Here is a 26,907-nt window from a genome sequence, read left to right as displayed (position 1 = left end):
AAATCAGGGAAAATAGCCAAGGCACAGTGAACAGCAGGCTGCGGTCTATAGAGGGGAGAACAGCATGCTATTATCAGGGCACCAGGAAGGAGACTGTGCCTTCAGCCGGGAAGATAAATATTGAATTGTATGCTTAAATAAGTATACTTTGAAAGTTCAAAGAGGAACATTCAAGTTGGCTTCCTAATTAGACCCTTATATTCTCACTTGGAGTTATATAAATAACTTCTCAGATGCAACCTCTGGAGTGTGACTTTCCCTAGCCTCATCGCCTCTGATTTCCTATTTTCTGAAGCCTTGCCCTGAAGCAGGCTCTGCCGGAATCACAGCTTGGCCTTCCATTAAGCTAATGAGTACTTGCCTTTCAAATTGAGATATTCGGTGCCACTGCCGAAACCATCTGACCACTCTGATTAAATTAAAAATGAAACAACAGTTTCTCATCCATGACTTCTTGTTCACATCTTCTTATGGATGAAATGGGGGTCAAAAGTGGACTATGATGTTCTACTTGTTTGAATATACTCAGGGGAACACTTTCATATGCTTTTAACTTGTATGCCTCTTCCTAATTAATCATAAGAACAAGATCTGTTATTGAAATACTCAAAAGGAGAACACATAGAGTGAAAGTGTAAATCTGTCTTAACTCTACTTACTGTGAGGTCCCTGTATAAACACACAATTGTGCTTCATTATAAAGACATCTGTGCAAGTTGTATTCTGTTTTTTACAGTAAGAAAATATTCTTCTAAATAGCTGTGCTCCACACACATTTTGTTTAGTGCTTCAGTTTCTGATGCAGACATGAGTTGTTTCTCTTTGTCTGATGGGAATGATAATAGTTTGATCTTCTAGAGAAACACAGCATATTGAAGTTGGTACAGTTTGGATCTTGGATTTTTCCTTGGAGGCTCTTGTGTTAACACTCAGAGCCCATTCTATCTCTATTAGGAAGTAATGGACGTAGGACCTAGCTAGACTTGTTCTGAAAACTATTTGGTTTGGGTATTAATGTGAAATGTTGGGCAGTGTATGCAGATAGGAAAATACTCTTTGGGTCAGTTGACACAGGTAGTTAAGTCATGTAGAACTGGACCATAATTATACAGGGGCATAACCAAGGCTGTTCTCATAGCTCTGGTAAGTGGATTACCACTGTTGATGATTTAATCTTTGTTATTCAAGTTTGGGCTTTTGGGCTGAAAGCTTTAAATTAATACTTGAAAAGTATAAATTGTGTAATTCATTGGGTCTGTAACTGTTGAAAATATTATGACTTCTGCTAATACCTTTGATGGCATTCTTGCAGCCATAGGGAGGCATATTCTCCCTGATAAACATGAAATTCTTAGGCAAATGGATGGAACTAGAAAATATTATTCTAAGTGAGGTAACCCATTCACAAAAGAACACACAAGGTATGCACTCACTGATTAGTGGATGCTAACCTAAATGCTCAGAATACCCATGATACAACTCACAGACCATAATGAAACCCAAGAATGAAGACCAAAAAGTAGATTTCCTTCAGTATTACTCAGAAGGAAAGAAAATAATCACAGGAGGTAGAGGGAGGGAAGGATCTGGGAGGGAGAGAGGAGGGGGAGGGAAAAAGGGAGCAGAGTCAGGTGTGGGAGGAGACAAGGGGAAAGTACAGAAGGTCAGGAATTTGAAGGGAGGTGTGAAACAGTGGAGGATGGGGAACTGGAAATAGCCAGTAGAAAGTCCCAGGTGCCAGGGGCCCAAGAGATTCCCAGGACCAACAGGGATGACAATAGCTAAAGTACCAAACAAAGGGAAGAAAGAAACTTTAGAGACCATTTCCAGTAGCTAGGCGTGGCCCCTGATTGAGGGATGGGGCCACCCACCCATTTAAAAAATATTAATCCAGTATTGCTCCTGTCAAAAGGAAATGCAGGGACAAAAAGTGGAGCAGAGACTGAAGGAAAGGCCATCTAGAGACTGCCTCTCCTAGGGATCCATTCCATCTGTAGACACCAAACCCAGACACTGTTGCTGATGGTAAGAAGCACTTTCTGACAGGAGCCTAATACAGCTGTTCCCCGAGAGGCTCTGCCAGAGCCTGACAAATACAGATGCAGATACTCTCAGTGAACCATGGGACTTAGTGTGGGGACCCCAAAGGAGGAGTTAAGGGAAGGACTGAAGGAGCTGAAGGGGTTTGTAACTCCATAGGAAGAACAATAATATCAATCAACCAGACCCCTCAAAGCTTCCAGGGACTAAATCATCAACCAAAGAGTACACATGGAGGGACCCATGGCTCCAGCTTCATATGTAGCAGAGGATGGCCTTATCTGGTATCAATGGGAGGTGAGCCCCTTGTTCTATGGAGGCTCTGTGACTCAGCATAGGAGAATGCTAGGGCACTGAGGTGGGAGTGACTGGGTGGGTGGGGGAGAACCCTTATAGAAGCAGGGTGGATGGGGGAGAACCCTTATAGAAGCAGGGTGGATGGGGGAGAACCCTTATAGAAGCAGGGTGGATGGGAGGGAATGGGGGTTTGTGGAGGGGAAACTGTGGAGGGGATAACATTTGAAATGTAAATAAATAAAATGATCAAATTTTTAAAAATCTGGAGTTTCGCTAGTAATTTAGACTGCAGTCTCTACATTACACCGTTGCCCCTGTGGTCTGTCACCAAAGTGGACATCATAAAACACACCTCATCATAAAAAAGTTGTGCAGTGAACTCCTCAATGTCTTACATGCCAAGGTTGCAAGTGCTTGCCAATCTTTCAACTTCTGTTTCATTTGACTTGGTTTTTTTTTTTTTTCCACAGAAAGGAAATTATCTCACAGAGCATTGCCCTGCACCCCTGGCAGACTAGATTCTTTTTTTTTGGAGCTACCCACAGTTGAACATTTTCAAGTCACAGTGCTGCTATTTCTGGTTAATCGGTTGTTTCCAGTCACATGTAACCTTAGTCCTTGACACTAGACTGTGCTGTGTTTTAGGATTTATGGACTTCATTTGTAATTTTTATAAAAGCTTCTCAAATATAGAGTAGGATCCAGGCATCTCACACACCTACAGTGTGCTTCACCAGTTATGTACTCTTAGCTCATCAACCGAGGAAGAGCGCGCACTCTTATTCCATTTCTTTCTATAGTTGTGCTCAGTGCAGTAGAACACTTGGTCCCCAAATATGGTAGCCCAAGAGAAAAATGTCATATCCACTCAGCCTTTTCCTCGACAATGCTCATAATGAGGGGGAACAAGATTATGAGGACTTGTCGAACATTCGATATTCTTACAGCACCATTCCTGAGTCCGATGTTTCTTTCTTCTGTCTGACCTCTGGGCACAATGTTTGGTCACACTCTTATTCTCCTTGGTAGCCTAGTCAAAAATGGGTATAGAGATTCTCCTGTGATTCTGTTTTACCTTCTGATACTCTCTTAGGGTTCTTGAAGTCCTGGACTATTTATATTTCCTCCTCATTGATTATATTGTTTCTTTGTAGGATGTATTGACTTTCAGGAATCATATAAAAATGACTTTGTCTGTCCCACACTTAAGAATTGCAAACAGTCCCAGTTAGATGGTGGAGATAATATAACTGAAGATGAATTTGGAGCTACTGAAATGGAAGTTGATGGTTTTCTTTTGGTAGAGGAAGAACAATAGCCTTGTACCTTGGGCTGGGTTGGATTTTGTAATTAAACTATCTTGACCTTGACAAGCATTCACAGTGGCAGCAGCTAAGGTTATTACAGGCAATAGAGCCACATTAGACATTTTCCTTACTGCCAAGGTGAAATCAATCTCACAGATAAGATATTTTACTGAATGACCCAGATTAAAATTTCAAGACAAATAGAAGATGTTGGATTTGAAAAGAAGATCACTTGAATCTTTTTGGATTAGTCCCCAATGATATTGTAATGTTTGAAAACCTAGGACTCAGTGAAAGCACTATTAGGAATAATATGCCAGTTTACTTTTTTTTTGTGTGTGTTGTGCAGACTCCTGTTTATAGGAGCTTTAGCGAAGATTAAGAGAAATTGATGATCTGTCAGATGTTGTTGGTCACAGCAGTACGAATGAATTACACTTGGCACAATCATAACATTTGTCAGTTGTCAACGTTGTATAGATATTGGGGTTAATACAAGCAGGTAGCAGTTTTCTCTGGGCCCCATATTTAGAAATATTATTCATAGTGAGGCACTGAGTGCTTTTCCTTCTGTCTTACTTCTCTAAGGATGCTTTGATAACTCCATGAAGATGACAGATATAAGGTCTCCCTAAAGAGCAAAGGTAGGCATGTATTTTGTCCATTTAAAAAATTTTTGTTTTGTATTCTCCTGCTTTTTTGGCTACAATGCAACCTTCCATATGTGATGATACTCTTTGTGTTGGTCACTGGGAATTGCAGTTCAGAGAACTACTGACAACAACTGAAACGTGTTTGACCATTCCTAATGAGAGTACTGAAATGTCTTTTGTTTTTGACTCAAGGGCCTACTGTACCAGCATCTGTGTTATTTTGGTAGATCAACTTGCTGTCTTGTAAAAAAGTTAAAATCCTATACTTTTCATAGTTCTTAATGTTTATCTATATAATGATATATTTTATCTATCTATATTATATATTTTATATAGTTATAATCATTAAAATAATAATCATGTGATATAAAATATAACTATAGAAATATTTTCAATTAGTATAACATCAATAAAGGAGTAGTATAAAAGTATAAATACCTGCATATCAATATAAAAGGACAAAATGCTGAAAAAAAAGCATAGAGGATGCAGACTGCTAGTTGCCAAGAAGCAGCATCTTGTCTATAAAAGGGACACAGAAAGCTATCCGCCATTACACTTCCCATGGAAAAGAAGGGAAACTAAAACTAGGTGAGATTTCAGTTACAGTCATGTGATAGAAGGTTAAAACTGATGTGTGAGATTTCAGTTGTGCCCACATGATAGACAGGTTGAACTGATGAAACTTCATATCATCCAGTGTTGCTGGTCACCTAAGGGGAACAGGAATTATGCATTGTGGGTACAGATGCAAATTCACAGACATTCCTTAGAGAGCAACTTGAAGCCCAGTGAGGCTACTTTTAATGCAGAGATAACTGTATTCTCATTTTACTTTTCCTTCTTTCCCTCGCCTCTCATTCTTCCTTCCTGTCTTTTCTACTGTAAATATTATTCCAAGGAGAAACAATTTCAATAAGAAAACTAAAGAGGTGATTTTCTGAAGTCCTGAAACTTTGATTCTTTTGTATTTCTTTTTTTGTTTTTTGAAATGAGAAATTATTTTTCTTATCTGTTAAGACCTCAGTTTTATCAGGAAGTTTAATTTACATTAATACCTATTTAATATTTATAAAATATTTATCAGTGACAAACCATATAATTATTTTCAGTCTTTGAACTAAAGCTATGTCTATTATTCCCATTCAAACTAGAATTGAGGTGTGAAGGAGAAAGTATTCTTCTGTAAAAAGGAGGAATATACCTATAAAGTAGATCAGATAATTTCTAGAAGTCTACGTTTTAGCTATATTATGCTTCAGGCATTGATATTTTTAACAATGAAGCTCTGGGATAGAAGGGGAAAGTGTAGTTGAGAAAAACAATAAATTTGTAGAATGAAAATTTTGTAATTCACATCTATTTATGGAGTACCAGTGGAAATAGACAGATTGGGCTGCCATAACAGGATGCCATGGGCTTAAATATCAGAGTTTCTGTTTCAGGATGCAAAAGAGTGGAAAGTCAAAGGTCTTGGTGTACAACCTTGATCTCTACTGAGATCTATTTCCCTCATGTGTCCATGGTTACATCCTATTCATCATGCACACACCCTTGGTGACTCTTCTTTTACTTATAAAAGAAGTCCTACTAGAAGAGGGATCTATCCTTTTTATGTTTTCTGGTTTTTTTCTCTGAATTATCTCCTTAGAATTCTGTTTTGAGTTGTCATTACACTGGGAGATAGGGTTCTGATATAGACATTTTGGGGACCTGGGTTCCGTCAATAGTGTCATTCAGTTCAATTGTGGTGGGTATTCTGGACACATTGGTGAATGAAACAAATATTTCTTTCTTCCTGGAGCTTGAGTATTAGAGGGAGGTGACACACCATGAATAAGAATAGATGGATATATTAAGATGATAAGTGTTATGGACCCTCCCCCCCACACACACCAGAGAACAGGAGAGGGAGTTATTAGAATCAATGTATACTTTGAGTGAGTTACATTGTCAAAAGCATTAAACTTTCTGGAGCAGTTGACATTGAAGAACATGGGGTATTCACTGCCTGTGACAACTCTTGTGCTTTCTTAGTTGAGAACAAAGGGCAGTTAGGAGATGCTGTGGAAGGTGCCATTTAGTCAGATGATTTTGTTCTGGCCTTGCACAAAATTATACAACCAACGTTGTGATTAGATATGACTGATAGAAATCAACATATTTCAGAGTTAACCCGTTACAGCTGAAAACTGGGAACCCAAATTGCTTTATTGCTTCACTTGAACTCCTCGAGGAACCATAGTCTTGTTGGGAAGCTCGTTGTGGATGAACAACCTTCTCCCCAGCCCTTAGGGAAGTTGCATTGTCAACAGCTATCACTTACTGTGGCTGGAAAGTCGCGTGGGTAATTTCATTATTTAGATTGACTGCTATGCCAAGAAGCTGCACAGTAAACACCTTTTTAGTTAGTTTGAGGATTTGTTTTCTGTTATATTAAGGAACTCGATGCTGTTGAACTCCAAAAGCCTGGTGCTAACATGAATTATCAGTCAGAAGGCATTTAGGGAGTGTGTCTCAGATTGTGCTTTCCAAACACCTAAGGCAAAAAGCCTGTTGTTTTCTTGATTATTCTTGTGAATGAAAATAAAAATATCAACAATTAACATAGAAGATAATCTGTGTTATCGACTTAGAAAGCAGTATGCAATAAATGTCAAATAGAAGAAGCAGTTCTGGATATTATCAGTGGCAGAGGTCAGATGGACCTACCTGAAGGTTGTACAGATTTACATGATTGCAACCACTGTAAGGAGGATGAGGGAAAAGAGAAATTCGGGCAACCATGAGTATATATTAACTCTAAAGCAGATGGTGAGGGGATCCTCCCTTTTAATTTATTTTCTATTTTCAAAGAAGATGGTAGAAAGCAGATGGGCAGAACACAACACACTAGACTAACTTATATTCTAAATAAAGAACTTCCTACATATTAGACCTTGGACTGAGTTCTAGAGGAAAGGCACAAAATACGCCAGTCCGTGTTTTATTTTAGATGTTACAGTGAACTGGGTAAGACTTAAACACAAACCAATAGCTAGTGTCATGGTATTATGTAGAAAGAACTCTGAGACTGAAAAGGGAAGCAACTAATTCAGAGCAGAGAGCTTTTCAGGAGCACTCACAGTCTGACTGCATCTTATTAGAGGGATTTCACTTAGCTCTGTGGTCATAGTCATCCTACAGACATCAATCAAGCAGTCTTGGTATTAAGCAAGCATTTATACTATGGTTTGGCCAAACAAAAGTTATTCCAAGTTAGCACACTGGTAATGAGGAACAGATCAAGACAAATTCATGTGATAGGTTCTGCTGGATTTGAGGAGTGGGTATCTGATGTCTGCAAGTTTGATGGGTACAGTCAATGTGAAAGAAGTGAGTCTACTGAAGATGATGAAATAGTATGATAAAGGAGCGAGAGCAGGCAGGGGTGCTGAGGCAAACAGATGTTTCCTAGGGGATAGATACAGTCAAGGTGTGCAAGAGAGCACGAGAGTGATAAAAGAGAGGCAGATGGAGTGGGGAAAAAGGGAGGGATGGATAAGGGGAAGAAGAGAGAGACAGAGAATCAGAGACACACACAGAGGATATAAAACAAAAATGAAATAAGGAGGGCTTCTTATATTTTGAGAAAAAGTTTGTGCCATGTACACATAGATACTTTTGATGGAGTAATAGAAAAAGTGTTAGAGAATTTTTGAGTTTTGCATCATTCTGGTTATAAGTGGGCTGATCTAGTCAAAGAAAGTAGGAGGGAGAGGGGTTTAGAGATTGGGTAGCAATTGAGTAGGAACCAATTAGGATAAGTCTGGCCTGAAAACCATGGTGATCTAAATTAAGAATCTGTAATGGGAAAAGAGAAGAATGTGAGGGAGTGATAATTGGCAGGACTTGACAGCTGACTGAATGACAATGGTATTTCTGAGGTGAGGAGCAAGCCTGGCTCTGTGTTGTCCTATTTCTTCAGCAATTTAGTTATTTAGTCATGACATGCCAATTGTTCAGCCAAAGCACAGGATAAACAACCCTAAGATCTCAGTGAAAAGGGGTTCTCTCTAGTCTAAGTTATGTTTTAATGAGTTTTAAATCCCATGAGTCTAAGGAACCCATGGCTTATTTTAATCTGCTTTGGCATACTTTCTGCAGAGCTTGATACACAGAAGTTATTCGGCCGAAAAGGAAGCCATATGAAAAGGAAGGGTCTATGTACACACTTGGATTAAAATATGTTCCTGAGAAATAGCACTGCTTATAATACTGTGTACATTTATATCATAATAGATCAACAACAGTACTACTTTGGACATTTTTACATATCGTTTGCAAGAAAGATAGCTCTGTGAGTGTGAGCTGAGCTAACAGTTTTATGTGGACAAAACGTGTAACTGTTTCCTCCTTTGGGAAATTCAACTCATGTCTCTGCTTGTAGAGCTTTCTGGATCATTAACGATTCTAAAACACAGGGCTACTTTTTTGTCACATATGTTATGGTTGTTCAAAGGCTGAGCTTTAGAGACTGAGTCAATTACTATGGACTAACTCTGTAGAGATAGTTTTATGAGAGTGTTTCATCGATAATGTTCAGTTGACGAAGTAATTGCTGTTCCAGGCCCTTTTGGCCCGAAGAGTTTTTGTTCTGAATCTGTGGTTTAAATGCATAACAAAAGCAAAGACTCCTTAATGGTCCTTGCTTTGAAATTAGAATGTGATTACTTTAAAACATGGATAGTTTTATTGCCTTAAACTATTTTTAAACTGCCATTCCTTTTGTTAATGGTCTCCATCACTGCACGCTGTGGAGAAGAAAAGGTAGAAGAAAATTCATATTGGCACAAAGCTAGGTTAGGACCTGCAGAGAACTGGAGGAAAAGATGTTATTTTTTGACCCCAGTGATCATTAGTCTGCTCTATGCCTCCCCTAAAGCTCCATATAGGCGTTCCCAGCCCAACACTTATAGCCTAATTGGACCAAGTGGAATTAAAGGTTAGCCAATCTTTCTTTTGTCAGATGCTGCATGAATTGGAAAAGCACAGGTAGCCATTGTGAATGTGAATATACTTCTTATACACATACTTTTCATGATATACCTCTTATCCCTTGAAACATGTAAGAGTAAGACATAATTTTTTAAACTAACATAGAGTTCAGAAGTGTTTGTGCTCAGTGCAACTGAGGAAAATAATAGATTCATTTTTCTAGGAAGGGTGCTGACACTCATGCACTTGACCTAGAAACAGGTTAAGGTGAAGAAGTCTTACCCGGCCATACATGCTTTTATAGGCCCCAGCTATCATCTGCCGCTGGACATTGCTGCGTTGTGTTAGGATGTCAATCAGCATGTCTTTGTTGCACTCTAGGAAGGAGCAAAAAAAAATAGATCTTACTCAGTATCTTGGAAGACTACATCCTTTATGGACTAAAACAAAGGGGCAGGTGTTAAACCTACTAGTATTTTACATTTCAAAATTCTATTGGATATCTATCACATAGCAACACTTGATGAATCCTACATGCTCCCAAGGTATATTTAATGATGTGGCTTATAATGAACTTGTGTTATAGAAATAGGACTTCTTTTGTGGGACTCACAGGAGAAAGGGGAGAAACACACAAGGAAATAATGAAAGCACAATGTGTCTTCATTCTTTAGTTGGGTGAAGTGGGCCTATCAAACTGTGGATGGAACATGGTCTCTTTCATCCATTACCTAGACTGTCTTTTTGTGCTGTGTACCCTTCACTTATCCATATCATAATACCACATGGCATGACATAACATGACATTATATATCACATTCCAACTCATAAGAAGTCATATTTCATAATTGTTTTCTATTGTGCTTTATTTCTGACTATTCAGATAGAATGACTAAGATAACCTTAACTTTTGCATCAGCTTGACTAAAATATAAACTGATTTATTTTTATGAAAAGCCTCATGACCTCCTTTTTCTTAGGGTTATTATCTTAGAAAACACAGAAGTTTAAGTGTCTTCTTCTCTCCTGAGACATAAATATCCTTGCTCTTCTCAGCTTTATACTGGAAATAGTTTTATAGTCTATCTGTCTATCTGTCTATCTATCTATCTATCTATCTATCTATCTATCTATCTATCTATCATGTACCATCATCTATGTAGTATCTATCTTCTATCTATCTATCTATCTATCTATCTATCTATCTATCTATCTATCTCTATATATTTATCTATCTATCGTCTATCATCATCTTTATCACCTACCTATCTATCTACCTATCATTCATTTAATCCATCCATCTAAAAAAAGCACAAAGATTTAGAAAGAGTGAGAAGACTGTGAACATATTTATAAATAATAAATAAAAGCTTTTTTGATTTCTACTGTTTTTCTTATAATCATAACATTTATTGAGCTACTGTACTCATCTGTCTTTGTTGCTCTGTTGAGATTTCACATAAACTATCATTGTGATTTACTCTGTGTTTATTAGTTTTTATAGCATTTTTTGTTCACTTACTCTTTATGAGATATTGCATAATAATTTTCACTGGATCTCAAACATTTTATTAAAGTGGGTTAATTAAAATACAGAAACAAAATACTGATATAAAAAAGAGAGCCCATTATCCGTTGACTTCATTAAAGATAATAAAGGTATATTATAAATTACTCTATGCTTCAAATTTTAATTGTCTAGATAAATGAATTAATTTCTTCAAAGGTATGATTTAATCAAATTTATATAAGGAAATTGACAATCTGAATAGATCTATAGCTATAAAAATTGAATCAATAATTAATAGTGTCTTGGAATAAAATTATTAATATTAGATGTTTCAATAATGAATGCAAATTTTAAAAGATTAAAAGCAATTGTATACAATTTCTTCCACATACCAGAAATGGCATTTGATGCCAACCCATACTAATTTAATGTTCAAATCAGAGACAGACATCACTGGTAAGCTCACAACAAAGATCTTTCATGAAAAAGACTCACCTTCCCCCAAATCCCTCAAAAATTGTATATAAAAATGTGTATGAAGAATTAGGCATAGGTCTAACAGTAGGCAATCAATGTAACCTAAGCCACAGACAGTTTAACAATCAAATTTATATGACAATAAGGAAAGATGTAAAAATGGTACTTGACAAAACAAACAACTGTTCAAGACAAAAATTTTAACCAAAGTAGGAATCAAAAGAAACATCTTTAGTTTGTTGAAGGACATCTGCAAAATCTCATGATTATTGTCATGTTGAGAAAGGTCTTCTACAAAGTGAAGGAGGCCACATTTAGCTGAGTATATTTCAAAACAGAACACTTTTGACATGCATACCCTTTTGTTAAGATTTAGTGATATAGGCTAATAATGCTTTCAGTTATTCCTGGTCACATGGAGATTTGGAAAGTATACAGCTTTTAGCTAAAATATCCACACAGCTCTTCTGAGAATATACATTTATGCAAATAGCTACTAATGGTGGTGAGTTAAGAATCTAACTGTATCATTAGGCAATGCACAGCTCAAAACTATTCCCTTTACTATATTGAATAGGTAGGGAGAGAGTGGGCAGCCTTGTCTAGTCACCGATTTTAGTGGTATTGCTTCAAGTTTCTCTCCATTTTGTTTGATGTTGGCTACTGGTTTGCTGTATATTGCTTTTACTATGTTTAGGTATGGGCCTTGAATTCCTGATCTTTCCAGGACTTTTACCATGAAGGGATGCTGAATTTTGTCAAATGCTTTCTCAGCATCTAGTGATATGATCATGTAGTTTTTTTCTTTGAGTTTGTTTACATAGTGGAGTGCATTGATGGATTTCCGAATATTGAACCATTCCTATATCTCTGGGATGAAGCCTACTTGATCATGATGGATGATTGTTTTAATGTGTTGTTGGATTCGGTTTGCGAGAATTTTATTGAGTATTTTTGCATCGATATTCATAGGGGAGATTGGTCTGAAGTTCTCTTTCTTTGTGGGGTGTTTGTGTGATTTAGGTATGAGTGTAATTGGGGCTTCATAGAATGAATTGGGTAGTGTTCCTTCTGTTTCTATTTTGTGGAATAGTTTGAAGAGAATTGGTATTAGGTCTTATTGGAAGGTCTGAGAGAATTCTGCACTAAAACCATCTGGTCCTGCCCTTTTTTGGGGGCGAGAGTTTTAATGGCTGCTTCTATTTCTTTAGGGGTTATAGGATTATTTATGTGGTTTATTTGATCCTGATTTAACTTTGGTACCTGGTATCTGTCTAGAAAATTGTCCATTTCATCAAGATTTTCCAGTGTTGTTGAGTATAGGCCTTTGTAGTAGGATCTGATGATTTTTTTTTTAATTTCCTCAGTTTCTGTTATGCATCCTTTTTCAGTTCTGATTTTATTAATTTGGATACTGTCTCTGTGACTTATGGTTAGTCAGGCTAGGGGTTTATCTATCTTGTTGATTTTCTCAAAGAACTAGCTCCTGGTTTTGTTGATACTTTGTATAGTACTTTTTGTTTCTACTTGGTTAATTTCAGCCCTGAGTTTGAGTATTTCGTACCATATACTACTCTTGGGTGTATTTGCTTCTTTTTATTCTAGAGCTTTCAGATGTGCTGTCAAGTTGCTAGTGTCTGCTCTCTCCTGTTTCTTTTTGTAGGCACTGAGAGCTATGAGTTTTCCTGTTACCACTGCTATCATTGTGTCCCATAATTTTTGGTATGAAGAGCCTTCATTTTTCATTAAATTCTAAAATGTCTTTAATTTCTTTATTTCTTCCTTGACCAAGTTATTATTGAATAGAGCATTGTTCAGTTTCCATGTGTACGTGGGCTTTCCATTGTTTTTGTTATTATTGAAGACCAACCTTAGTCTGTGGTGATCTGATAGGATGCATGGGATTATTTCAATCTTCTTGTATCTGTTGAGGCCTGTTTTGAGAACAATTATATGGTCTATTTGGAGAAGGTACCATGAGGTGTTGAGCAAAAGGTATATTCTTTTGTTTTAGGATGAAATATTCTATAAATATTTGTTAAATTCATTTGGCTCATAACTTCTCTTAGTTTCACTGTGTCTTTGTTTAGTTTCTCTTTCCATGTTCTGTCCATTGAGGAGAATGGGGTGTTCAAAGCCCCCACCATTACTGTGTGAGTTGCAATATGTGCTTTGTGCTTTAGTAATAAAGTTTCTTTTTATGAATGTGGGTGCTCTTGCATTAGGTGCATATATGTTGAGAACAGAGTTCATCTTGGTAGATTTTTCCTTTATCGAGTATGAAGTGTCCTTCTTTATAATAACTTTTTGATAACTTTTGTTGAAAGTCGATTTTATTCGATATTAGAATGGCTACTCCAGCTTGTTTCTTGGCACCATTTGCTTCGAAAATTGTTTTCCAGCCTTTTACTTTGAGGTTGTGTCTGTCTTTGTCACTGAGGTGCATTTCCTATATGCATTGAAATTTTGGGTCCTGTTTAAGTATCCAGTCTGATGGCCTACGTCTTTTTATTGGAGAATTGAGTCCATTGATGTTAAGAGATATTAAGGAAAAATGATTGTTACTTCCTGTTATTTTTGTTATTAGAGTTGGGATTATGTTTGTGTGGCTATCTGCTTTTAGGTTTGTTGGAAGATTACTTTCTTGCTTTTTCTAGGTTGTAGTTTCCCTCTTTGTATTGGATTTTTCCATCTATTATTCTTTGTAGGGCTGGATTTATGAAAAGATATTGTGTAAACTTGGTTTTGTCATGGAATATCTTGGTTTCTCCATCTATAGTGATTGAGAATTTTGCTGGGCACAGTAGTCTGTGCTGGCATTTGTGTTCTCTTAGGGTCTGTATGATATCAGTCCAGGATCTTCTGGCTTTTACAGTCTCTGGTGAGCAGTCTGGTGTAATTCTAATAGGTTTGCCTTTGTATGTTGCTTGACCTTTTCCCCTTATTGCTTTTAGTATTTTTTCTTTGTTTTGTGTATTTGATGTTTTGATTATTATGTGACAGGAGGAATTTTCTTTTGTGGTCTAGTCTATTTGGAGTTCTGTAAGCTTCTTGTATGATCATCAGCATCTATTTCTTTAGGTTAGGGAAGTTTTCCTCTATAATTTTGTTGAAGATATTTACTGGCCCTTTAAGTTGGGAATCTTCACTCTCATCTATACCCATTATCCTTAGGTTTGGTCTTCTCATTGTGTCCTGGATTTCCTGGATGTTTTGTGTTAGGATCTTTTTGCATTTTGCATTTTCTTCAACAGTTGTGTCAATGTTTTCCATGGTACCTTCTGCACATGAGATTCTCTCTTCCATCTCTTGTATTCTGTTGGTGATGCTTCTGTCTATGACTCCTGATTTCTTTCCTAGGTTTTCTATCTCCAGGGTAGTCTCCCTTTGTGATTTACTTATTGTTTCTACTTCCATTTTTAGATTCTGGATGGTTTTGCTTAATTCCTTCACCTGTTTGGTTGTATTTTCTTGCAGTTCATTAAGCGATTTTTGTGTTTCCTCTATAAGGGCTTCTACCTGTTTACTTGTACTCTCCTGTACTTCTTTAAGGGAGTTACTTATGTTCTTCTTAAAATCCTCTATCATCATCATGAGAAGTGATTTTAATTCTGCTTTTCCAGTGTGATGGGTTGTCCAGGGCTTGCTATGGTGGGAGAACTGGGTTCTGATGATGCCAAGTAACTATGGTTTCTGTTGCTTATGTTCTTGTGCTTGTCTTTCGCCATCTTGTTAACTCTAGTGCTACCTACACTCACTGTCTCTGAGTGGAGACTGTCTTTCCAGTTATCTTGCTTGTGTCAGAACTCCTCAGAGTCCAGCTGTCTCTGGGATCCTGTGATCTTGAGATCCTGTGTGGAACAGCTCCTGGGACTCAGGCTGCCTCTGGGATTCTGAAATCCTACGATCCTGGGCATATTAGAGCTTCTGAGAATCCAGCTTCCTCAACTGCTCTGAGTGAAGGTGATTCTCTGTTGCTCTGAGTACAGTGGTTGTTCTGTTGCTCTGAGTGCAGTGGTTCCGCCACTGCTCTGAGTACAGTGATTCTCCTCAGATGGGTCAGTATATGGTGTCTTCTGGGGAACAGACCAGCTAGCTAGTCTGCCCCAGCAGAAAAGACCAAGTGAGAGGCCAAGAGTTTGCTTTCTTAATGTTTTTCTGTAATAATTTCTTTTATGTTGTCCATGTCTATCTATCTGCTTATTTATAAGTCTTTAAATAAAATCAGTTTTGTTCAAGGAAAATATATTAGTCTTTAAGTTTCACACTGAAACTTAAAGAATTCTTTATTATTTATTTATTTATTTATTTATTTATTTATTTATTTATTTTTATTTATTATTTCTTTTTTACACTCCAGATTTTATTCCACTCCTGGTCTATATTCATACCTCCTCCCCAACCCACTCTGTCTCTATGAGGAGGTTCCCCCCCCCCAAAACTCTAAACTTCTTTGGACCTCCAGTCTCTTCAGCATTAGGTTATATCTTCTCTGACTGAACCCCAAAATTCTTAAAGAATTAAAAACAAAGTGTTTTCCTTTCTTTGTTTTGTGCATTTCTTTTCTAAACTCTGATCTTATCATATGAACATCAGTTTTCTAAGCAAAGTTGCACATGCTTGGAACTCACAGACCCATCTGCAGGTACAGTGGAAAGGCACAAGGCAAATGATTAGCAAAGGAGAAGGAGCTACAGAGAACGATGCCTGGCACACCACGGTTGTTAGAGCCTCAGAGAAGGAAGCAGAGAGGATGTTCATTTGGAGACCTTAGGCTAAAAGTAGACAAGACAGAAAGTAGCATCTCAGGCAAGAAGTATATTGAGACAGTTTATGAGGTGTGGGTAAACAGAGCCACTTTGGACAGCAGGAGACTAGTTTGGGGTGTAAGAGTAAGTAGCGACAGAAACACTCTAGAAAGAAAAAAACATGCAGAGGTTGACAGGATGTGACCTCTTTTGATTACGTTTATGGTCTGGAAGCTTATTAAGGAGCCAACAGTGAGGCATTTGAGGTCATAAGGAACACATTTCAGGACCCAAGTTGTAATTTCTCCTCAGCATCATGGTCTTTTATTATTTTCTTCTAATTCTATATTCTTGTATCTGTCTTCTACAAAACCTTAGTTTACACTCATGATATCATGTTAACATGATGTTAAAAACAGACAGTACAATAATGAAATCATGTATTTCCAAGACTTACCAAATCCTTGGAGTGCTCCTCCTAGCATTTGGGCATCCATCACCGGATTGAAATTTGGAGCTGGGAAGATAGTTCCTTGAACCTGGTTAGGAAAATCAACACTTAAGAAATTGTACCAATTTCCATAAAAAGTTTCAACAAAATGTTCTCTATAAGTGCCAACAGAAATATATTTTACATGTTTAAACTAATGTACCTCACTGCTGTTTATCAGATATGGTATAATTGTGTGTTAAATACAGAAAGCTGATTTGATTGAATGTATTTTATTCAGTGGCTTCCATTACATTGCCATTATCATCCAAATAAGAAGCTGAGATCTTAAAATCAATAGTAAAAAGATTTAAAATCAAATTTAAAACATATATTTTCTTAGAAACTGATGACAACTTATAGAAACTTAAAAGAAAACCATAGTGAAAGACTCAGGCCATCCATCTGAACTATAAATGTTGTCTACCAGTATAGCTTTTGTTCCCTCCCCCCAAAGTATATCATATAAAAAAATACTTGAATGTGGGGTTTGAAATTTGTAAAACATGGAGGAACATATGTAAGACTGATATTACTTACCCAAAGTACCCAGCTGCAGAGAAAACCAAAGAAAAAAAATGACCCCCATCATGTCTTGACAATAATAAAAGAGCAGAACATTTAAGGAAGGTGTTAAGAGTCACATGGTTCTGACTTCAGATAGAGCCAGCTAGACTCTGTGCCCTATGCTCACCCTCAGCAGGAAGAGCTGTCAATTAGATATTATTAAGAACAAGGGCCAGCTCTCTACATTTGTTGTCAGTGTATCTGGAACTCAGAAAAATAAAAAAATATTATCACTAGTGAATAAGGCTATGAGGGTTTAAAAACTCATTCACTGACTGGATGCTTTTGGGAATACTGGATGATTATATAGCTCTCTAGCATCCATTGTCTAATGGAAGATTAATTAGTTGAAAACAAAAGTCTGGTTCATCATTTATAGTTAAATGAGTATGAATCCATTGGTATCAAAAAGGATTTGGAGTATTAAATGCTCTCTTTCCTTCAGTTATATGTAGATTTGATTTTAAAGGATATTAATAGATGTATAGTTGTGAACGTGAAGTAAATAATAGAATAATGTGTGGTGTATTCATATTTTTATACTTGGAAGTACATCTAGGGGGTGAAATGTGCTCCTTGAGCATTCACAAGGACAGATATATGTAATTAAAATAAGGAACACCAGGTATGGTAGCTCACTCTTACCATTCCACCATGTCTCAAGCTTCACTTGAGTATGTGTTCATATTCAAGGCAAGCTTTGTCTACATAGTAATTTCCACATAGCCATGGTTGTAAAGGAAGACTCTCAAGAAACAAAATCCCTATTACCACACACCCATTCTTTGTCTACTTTGCTCCAGTGCAGTCATTTACAAAAGAATTTCCAGTTAACCTCCAAGGTCTCAAGTTTATTATACATGACCTTGAAGAATTTTCTCTTGCGTTAAGGCCAATAAAGTCTATAAAGGCTATTTATTAGGTAAAAACATCCCATTTTAACTTACATTTCTAACAAAATGTCATATGGTGGCATGCTATTAGGATGACAGACAAATACTTATTTCATTTATTAAATTTAGCTGAGGTAGCCGATTTTAAGGTAAATATTTAGATGATCATAATTCAAGCATATTTGTTTTACTTATTTTTTATGTGTATGTGTCTTGTTTTGAGTGTATGTATGTGCACCATGGCTTAACAGGCTCCTTCAGTGGTTAAAGGAGGACGCTGGATCTCCTAACACTGGAGGGGATTATGATCTTGGAAGTGAATCTAATACCTTTGCAAGTATAGCAATGCTCTAAATTACTGAGTCATCTTTCCAGCTCGAATATTTTCTTTTTAATGTTTCAATCCTAGATGAACTTAAGATTTAAATACTGGAATTGATAGTCACTTAACTTTAACTGTGAGATTGTGTTACCATTACTATATTTTATGAAATACATATACCTACTTATTTCATTCACTGAGAAAAGAATTTTTAACAATCTATTTCAGGCAATATTAACTTCACCGCATATTTAGCTGAATGGATACTGATTTATCATAATGTTCCCTATGCTCATCTCTATATGTACATCCTCTCTCATTATCAATATCTATCAGAGTGGTATATTTGATACATAATAATTTCAGTCCATATTTTATATTATGGGTCATTTTTTGAGGTGACAAACTTACGGGAGCATGTGAGTCATCACCATTATATCCACTGTCACAATATCACACAGTAGCTTCAATGTTGTAAGAGTCTTCTATAGTTTCTTCTCTGCTCTATTAAAAGTTTTCTTTTTTGAGAAATAAGTAAGAGGTATCTTCTTTTGTACTATGATAGGAATTGGAAAGTGAACTCGGTACTTGAAAATTACCATTCAGTACCTTAACAATCTTAAAATTGCTACATGCTATCAGCCAAATACAAACACATTTTTGTGATTTAAAAGGAGAAAGAAATTAAAGCATTTAAAAATCATGAACACTAATATCCAGTGTATCCACTTATTTTTAGCAATGTAACTTCTTAGCTGGAACAATATGACATGTGAGGGCCATAGTGGAGGAAGAAATAAGAAAGGAAGAAGTCAAGGTATTTACATTTGCAAATAACATGATTTTATATATTAAATATTCTCAAGACTACAGAAAAAACTTCTATAGCTGATAAACATACTCAAAAAAAGAGCAAGATACAAAATACACAGAACTTAGTAGCCTTCAATATACTACTAATAAATACAACAATAAAGAAATCAGTGAAATAGTACCAGTGTATTTTTCTATTTCTGTGAATACATCATGACCTACATAACATATAAAAGAAAGAATTTATAGGGCGAAGCTGACAGTTTCAGAGGGTGAGTCTGTGACTATCATGGTGGGGGACATGGCAGAACGAAGACAGGCATGGCACTGGAGCCATAGTTGAGAACTTACGTTTTGAGATAACAATTGGCGAGAGAGAGAGAGAGAGAGAGAGAGAGAGAGAGAGAGAGAGAGAGAGAAAGAAGAAGAAGAAGAAGAAGAAGAAGGAGGAGGAGGAGGAGGAGGAGGAGGAGGAGTAGGAGGAGGAGGAAGAAGAAGAAGGAGGAAGGTACCTGTCATAGCACAGATAATCTTGAATAATAGAAATAACAATACAACTCACAATAATAGAACTGCTGGAGGAAATACTCTAGATTTCAAGTCATATTATAAAATCATTTTAATCTTTATTTTTGATGAGAAAATACTGCTCGGAAGGATACCATATGATTTCAGCCTTACCACAGGAAATAAGGTGTGCTCTTATCAGAAACTGGAGAAAGAAGATTTTAAAAAAAATCTATGCCACATATTTATATGACGATAAGCTGGGTGTGACAGTGAACCAAGGAAACCTGTATGTAATGTTGCTTTTAGCCCTACTACTCATAAAGCAAATTCTGACATACAGCACTGTGAAGCTGATATCATGGAATTGCAGAACTACAAATTTTTCAGGGGACAATAGTTTTGTAAAGCATCCACTCTATCTGTGGATATACAGAGTTCACCATCTTCACCTACCTAGGTTCGAAGTTTTACTCTAGGCTTTGTTTTGAAATGAATGCATGACAGTGAGTATTATATATGTCTTTAGCCAAAGGCCTAGTAGCTCTTTGGCTAATGAACGAGCTAAGTTTTAAAAACATTACAGATTTAAAATAATTCCCTGTAGTGTACAAAGCACCATTCCTTATAAAGGAAGAATATTGTTTGGTTGTGGGCCATAATAAAAATTTTAGATGACAAAATGTGGCTATAGTGAATCTCATCCACATCAACATAATTATCTCAAGAGATTAGGAGAATGTATGAATGTATTGTCTTGGACCTCAGAGAGATATGAATTCAAGTTTCTTTTGTGTCTCTAAGCAATTGTATAGGCACAGAAGTATTTAAATTGAATGTATCTCATTTTCTTTCAGTTACAAAATAGGGGTAATATGCTTTTAATATCATAGAGTCCCCTAGCGATGAAATATCTTTTGAGAGAGGACTTAGTGAGGTGCCTAGCATTTTGAAAATGGCAACTATCACAGTAGTCACAACAATCCATGGAACAAAACATACTTAGATATAAGCACAACAAAAGAGCAGTGCGAGAGATTAATAGATTGTGGAAAAATGTCTCCACAGTAAACAATTCAATAAAATTAATTTACTAATAATCAAACAAACAAGCATTATAAATATGAAATATGTACAAATGTTAGAATTCTGTCATTTTTATTCATTATATAAATGTCATTTTCTATTATTATTTAGTTATTTATTTAGTTATTAAAAAGGTTAGAAAATATACAAGACAGAAACATGAATAATATTTTTTACTTCAGGATATTATTTATCTGTCAAATAAAGAATAATTGATAACTAACATATATATATATATATATATATATATATATATATATTAAGATATCAGATGTATGGGATGGGACCCTCATGCCTTACTGGACAACGACAGGGGGACCGGAGCCTTTACAAGGTCCCCTTCAATTACTGGAGGTCAGGCCTCTATCCCCGCCTTCGCAAGATTAGAATCGCCACAGCCCTTCTATACTTAGAGAAGGGAGGAGATGTCAGGGGCAGCCGGGCTTACACACTGAAGACCTAAAATCAGGCATAGGCCTAAAATCAGCAATAGGCCCGTCATACATGTATACTAACAACAAGTCTTGGGTCTCTGTGAAAAAACATTGAAACAGATGGCTATAAGCTAATGTAAACAGGCAGCTTTTGTGGAAATTTACAAGCCTGAGTAGTCATAGACCTTGTAAATAGGTAGCCTTGGCAGACAATATCAACTTAGATAAGGACAAGCGAGTCATAGGCAGAGTCATAGTGACCTGTCCCCTGAACCTTCACCCAGCCGATACCCGGTTCTGAAAGATATCTGTATTCCCCCTGAACACCCACACTCCAGTGTCATCCCCTTCCCCACATCCTGCCTTTCTGTGTTTATAACCCCTCTGTGAATGAATTACAATTTGAGAGAAAATAAATAAATTATTTTAAAAAAAGATATCAGATGGAATTCAGAACAGAAGGAACATATCTCCACATAATGAAAGTAATACATGAAAAACTACATTTGCTTTTGATTAAATTGGAAGAAACTTGAAAAATTCCACTAAAATCAAGCAAAGGTGAGAGGGAAGTTGGTACTGAGAATGGTCAATATACATATCATTACCATGGGGAAGTTTAAGTAGGGTGATCAGAAAATATTTACGGAAGATTGGGTTTTCTAAGATTCTGAACTCTTTGATTTAAGTATAAGTTTTCATATACTAAGTTCACAGGGAAATCAATATATGGAGGTCTAAGAACAAATTAAATTAATAACTAAAATTAAAGAATATATGGTACCTTCACCAATTATTTATGAATTTCTTGTTATATATACCTTAGCTTGAGTTATGTTGCTATACCAAAGTGGTGACCAAAACTAACTTGAGGAGGAAAGGGTTTATTTGACTTAGAGCTTATAGTCTGTCATTGAAGAAGCCAATCCAAAATCTCAAGGTTGGAGCCAGAAGCAGAAAACACAGAAAACTGGTTATTGACCTGATCTTTCTCCTACAGTCCAGACCCATTTGCCCAGGACTAATATTATTCAAAGAGTACTGGGCCCTCTCACATCAATGAATAATTATGAAAATGTTCCATAGGCTAATTTGATGAGGCAGTTCCCTACATGAAGGCTCTTTTCCAGGATGAGGCAAGTTGACAAAACCTAACCTTCCATAAAACATTTTGACAACATACACTGCCCACTCCTCTACTTAATTCCTCTAAGATCCTTTTTACTTCCTCAACCCCCAACTTGAATTTTGTATTCCTTATTGAATAAAATTTGTTATGGTCATATACTCTTGGGTGTGGTGCCATACACTGTGGCATAGTCAATCAGGGACCACATCTTTAAAGAAAACCATCTCTTTTTCTGTCAGAAATTATCAACTGCCCATGATTTCCAGTTAGTGGTGAGGATTTGGAACCTCTTTGTACTCTATGTCATAATGGAGTATATAATACAGTATATTAGTGGCTTGATCTTATGCAGGCCATCATAGCTTCCATGAACTCATTAGTCTATTATTCTTATTATGTTCAGTTTAGACTGTCTCACTACAGTCTTCTCTGACCTCTGGTATTTATAATCTTTCTTTCCCCTTTTTCTTGATGGTTCCTGACTCTGGGCACATGAATGAGATATAGATGTCCAGTTTCTGCCTGAGTATCCACAGATACTTATTTTCTCAACTTTTCCAGTTGTGACTTTCTGTATTAATCATTGTCTACTGCACAAAGAGACTGTCTCACGACAGTCTTCTCTGACCTCTGATTTTTCTGCCCCCACCTTTTTAATGGTTCTTGATTCATGGGAGATGAATGAGATATAGAGGTTCAGTTTCTGCCTGAGTATTTACATGTACTTATTTTCTGGACTTTGCTAGTTGTGAATTTCTACATTAATCATTCTCCACTGCACAAAGAAACTTCTCTGATAAGTCTGAAAATTGAACTAATGCATAGGTAGAGTTATGAATTTAGAAGGTATTTTGATAATGTTCCCTTTTAGAAGTATAATAGTAGAGGCTTCACCGCAGGAACAATAAGCTCCTAAACCATGAATTCTTGGGTTGAATATTTTCCTCCAGAAAAATGAGTCTTAAATGCACTGAGAAAGCACTTGGCTACTCCAAGAACATCCATGCCATTATTCTGGTTGTAATTCATAGGATTTGTAGCTTAGAGGGAGTCTTTTTAAAAAAAATTATTTATTTTTCTATTTTTTATTGAATATTTTCTTTATTTATGCTTGGAATACCCAAGATACAATTCACAGAGCACATGAAGCTCAAGAAGAAGGAAGATCAAAGTATGGGTGCTTCTGTCCTTCTTTGAAAGGGGAACAAAATACTCAAGGGATCAATGTGTGAATCAGAGACTGAAGGAAACTCCATCAGAGACTGTCCTACCTGGGGGTCCATCCCATATACAGTTTCCACACCCAGACACTATTGTGGATGCCAAGAAGTGCATGAGGACAGGGCGTGATATAGCCTCACAAATAGAGAGGGGATGCTCCTAGACAATCATTGGATTGAGCACGGGGTCCCAATGGAGGAGTTAGAGGGCTGAAAGAGAGAGAGTCTTCATGACTCCCTCAGCCCACCAACCTCTTAAAACCACATTTTTGTTACTATATAATCTAACCATCTTGGAGGAAGTTTCCTGGTCAATACCATTTTATTTTTCCATGTCCTGTGACAAATACATGTAGCATCTTCAGCCATAGAGTCTTTTGTTTTTCCTTTTCTTGAATTCTTTATTTTTATTTTAATTTTTAAATTGGATATTTTATGTATTTATATTTCAAATGTTATCCAGGTTTCTCCTCTGAGACCTCCCTCTCCCATACCCCCACCTCCTGCTTCTATGAGGATGCTCCCCCTTCTACCCACCCACTCCCACTTCACCACCCTGGCATTCCCCTATACTAGGGAATCAAGCCTCCACAAGACCAAGGGCTTCTCCTGCTGTTGACACCAGACAATGTCATCTTCTGCTACATATGCGGCTGGAGCCATGGGTTACTCCATGTGTACTCTTTGGTTGGTGATTTAGTCCCTGGAAGCTCTGGGAGGTCTGGTTGGTTGATATTGTTGTTCTTCCTATGGGATTGCAAACCCTTTCATCTCCTTCAGTCCTTTCTTTAACTCCTCCATTGGGACCCTGTGTTAAGTCTAATGGTTGACTTCAAGCATCTCCCTCTGTATTTGTCAGGTTCTGGGAAAGCTTCTCAGGAAACAGCTATAGCAGGCTCCTGTCAGCAAGCACTTCTTGGCATCTACAATAGTGTCTAGGTTTGGTGTCTGTATATGGGATGGATCCCCAGGTGAAGCAGTCTCTGGATGACCTTTCCTTCAGTCTCTGCTCCACACATTGTCCCTGCATTTCCTTTAGACAGGAGCAATTCTGGGTTAAAAATTTGGAGGTAAGTGGCTGGCCCTATCCCTCAACCGGGGGCCTTGCCTAATCTCTGGATATGGTCTCTACAGGTTCTCCCTCCCCTTTGTTAGATATTTCAGCTAATCTCATCCCTGTTAGGTCCACTATCTCAGAGTAAAAGGCTGGAAAAATTTTTCCAAGCAAATGGTTCCAATAAACAAGCTAGAGTAGCCATTCTAATATCGAATAAAATCAACTTTCAATCAAAAGTTATCAAAAAAGATAAGGAAGGACACTTCATATTAGTCAAAGGAAAAATCAACCAAGATGAGCTCTCAATTCTGAACATCTATGCTGCCAATGCAAGGGCATCCACATTCATAAAAGAAATTTCACTAAAGCTCAATTGCACCACACACAGTAATAGTGGGAGACTTCAACACCCCATTCTCATCAATGGACAGATTATGGAAACAGACACTAAACAGAGACACAGTGAAACTAAGAGAAGTTATGAACCAAGTGGATTTAACAGATATCTATAGAACATTTTATCCTAAAACAAAACAATATACCTTCTTCTCGGTACCTCATGGTACCTTCTCCATAATTGACCATATAATCAGTTGCAAAACAGGCCTCAACAGATACAAGAGGATTGAAATAATCCCATGCGTCCTATCAGATCACCATGGACTAAGGCTGGATTTCAATGACAACGAAAGCAATGGAAAACCCACATATACATGGAAGCTGGGCAATGTTCTACTCAATGTTAACTTGGTCAAAAAAGAAATAAAGAAAGAAATTAAAGACTTTTTTAGAATTCAGTGACAATGAAGACACAGCATACCAAAATTTATGGGACACAATGAAAGCAGTGCTAAGAGGAAAACTCAGCTCTGAGTGCCTCCAAAATGAAACTGGAGAGATCATACACTAGCAACTTGACAGCACAATTGAAAGCTCTAGAACAAAAGAAGCAAATACACCCAAGAGGAGAGATGGCAGGAAATAATCAAATTCAGGGCTGAAATCAACTAAATGGAAACAAAAAGAACTATACAAAGAATCAACAAAACCAGGAGCTGGTTCTTTGAGAAAATCAACAAGATAGATAAACCCTTAACCAGACTAACCAGAGGGCGCAGAGGCAGTATCCAAATTAACAAAATCAGAAATGAAAAGGGAGATACAACAACAGAAACCAAGGAAATTAAAAAATCATCAGAGTCAACTACAAAAGCCTATACTCAACCAAACTGGAAAATCTGGATAAAATGGACAATTTTCTTGACAGATACTAGGTACCAAAATTAAATAAGGATTAGATAAACCATCTAAACAGTCCCCTAACCCCTAAAGAAATAGCAGGAGTCATTAAAAGTCTTCCAACCAAAAAAAGCCCAGGACCAGATGGGTTTAGTGCAGAATTCTATCAGACCTTTGAAGAAGACCTAATATCAATACTCATCAAACTATTCCATAAAATAGAAACAGAAGGAACACTACCCAATTTGTTCTTTGCAATCACAGAGTCTTAGCATCAGTTTCCATGAGTAAACAAAAACAATGGCATTAACAGCCTGCTTAGTTTTAGGAGTCTAATTAAGCTTCTTTAAAAAATCCAAAAGAAGCAATAATGATATTCTTATATACTTTAATGCATCCAGAATCATTTTATATTTTCTATTCAAAAATACATGCATAAACATAAGTTTTAAAAGTCTCTAAAGAGAAGTCTTCTCTACTACTTAACATATTCTTCAAGTTTCAAAGCTCTCCTCTGGGTGATAGACAAGCCAGGTTCTTAGTAATGTAGGGATGGGTAGGAAACTGTCCATAGTATGACATATTAGAGTAGACAGGACACTCGTCTGATTACAGAGGCTCCCTGTTCCTAGAGAGCAAACATATTATAATCATGCCTCCTACATATTTATCATAAGCGGGTTTTCAGGAGCTAAAAAATTTCATCATAAATCAAAATTATGGAGAACAGGCAGCGTTCCAATAGCTTTTACCCCAGGATAGAAAACACGTGGCTGTAACTATTTATTGTGAGAATGAATATAAGTTGTTCTACACACTCATATCAGCTGAAAGATATGGAATGTTTATGCTGTTATTAAATCTACATGAAATCTTACTGTTTGGTATCTGTAGTTTCTACTTTGCTGCTGCTCTGATAAAATACTATGACCAAATGAATTTAAAGAAGGAAGGATTTATCTTGCATTGTGTTTGTAAAGGGAAAGAGTTCACCAGAGTGGGAAAAGCATAGTAACAGACTGCAGGAACACTATTTGGATTTTCATCCATAAACAAGAAGCAGAAGGAATAGGAAGTAGGGATAGACTTAAATCCTCAAATCCTGCCCCCAATGATGTTCATGTATTTTTCATTAAGCTCT

General features: G+C 36.8%; 1 protein-coding gene across 2 annotated transcripts in view; it reads right to left on the bottom strand.

Moving 5' to 3' along the window:
* Anxa10 (annexin A10) overlaps positions 1-26,907 on the bottom strand; it is a 70,048-nt gene that overhangs the window by 24,724 nt on the left and 18,417 nt on the right. For both annotated transcript variants that reach the window (XM_028757771.1, XM_028757772.1), the window contains exons 2-3: positions 16,467-16,548; positions 9,557-9,651 (exon numbers count right to left, since the gene is read on the bottom strand). In XM_028757771.1, the coding sequence (XP_028613604.1) occupies positions 9,557-9,651; positions 16,467-16,548 (177 nt within the window). The remainder of the gene's footprint in view (positions 1-9,556; positions 9,652-16,466; positions 16,549-26,907) is intronic.

Source organism: Grammomys surdaster, unplaced genomic scaffold (assembly GCF_004785775.1).
Source record: "Grammomys surdaster isolate TR1022 unplaced genomic scaffold, NIH_TR_1.0 126182, whole genome shotgun sequence".
Classification (NCBI taxonomy): Eukaryota; Metazoa; Chordata; class Mammalia; order Rodentia; family Muridae; genus Grammomys; species Grammomys surdaster.
This window is presented reverse-complemented; position numbering and strand designations above follow the sequence as displayed.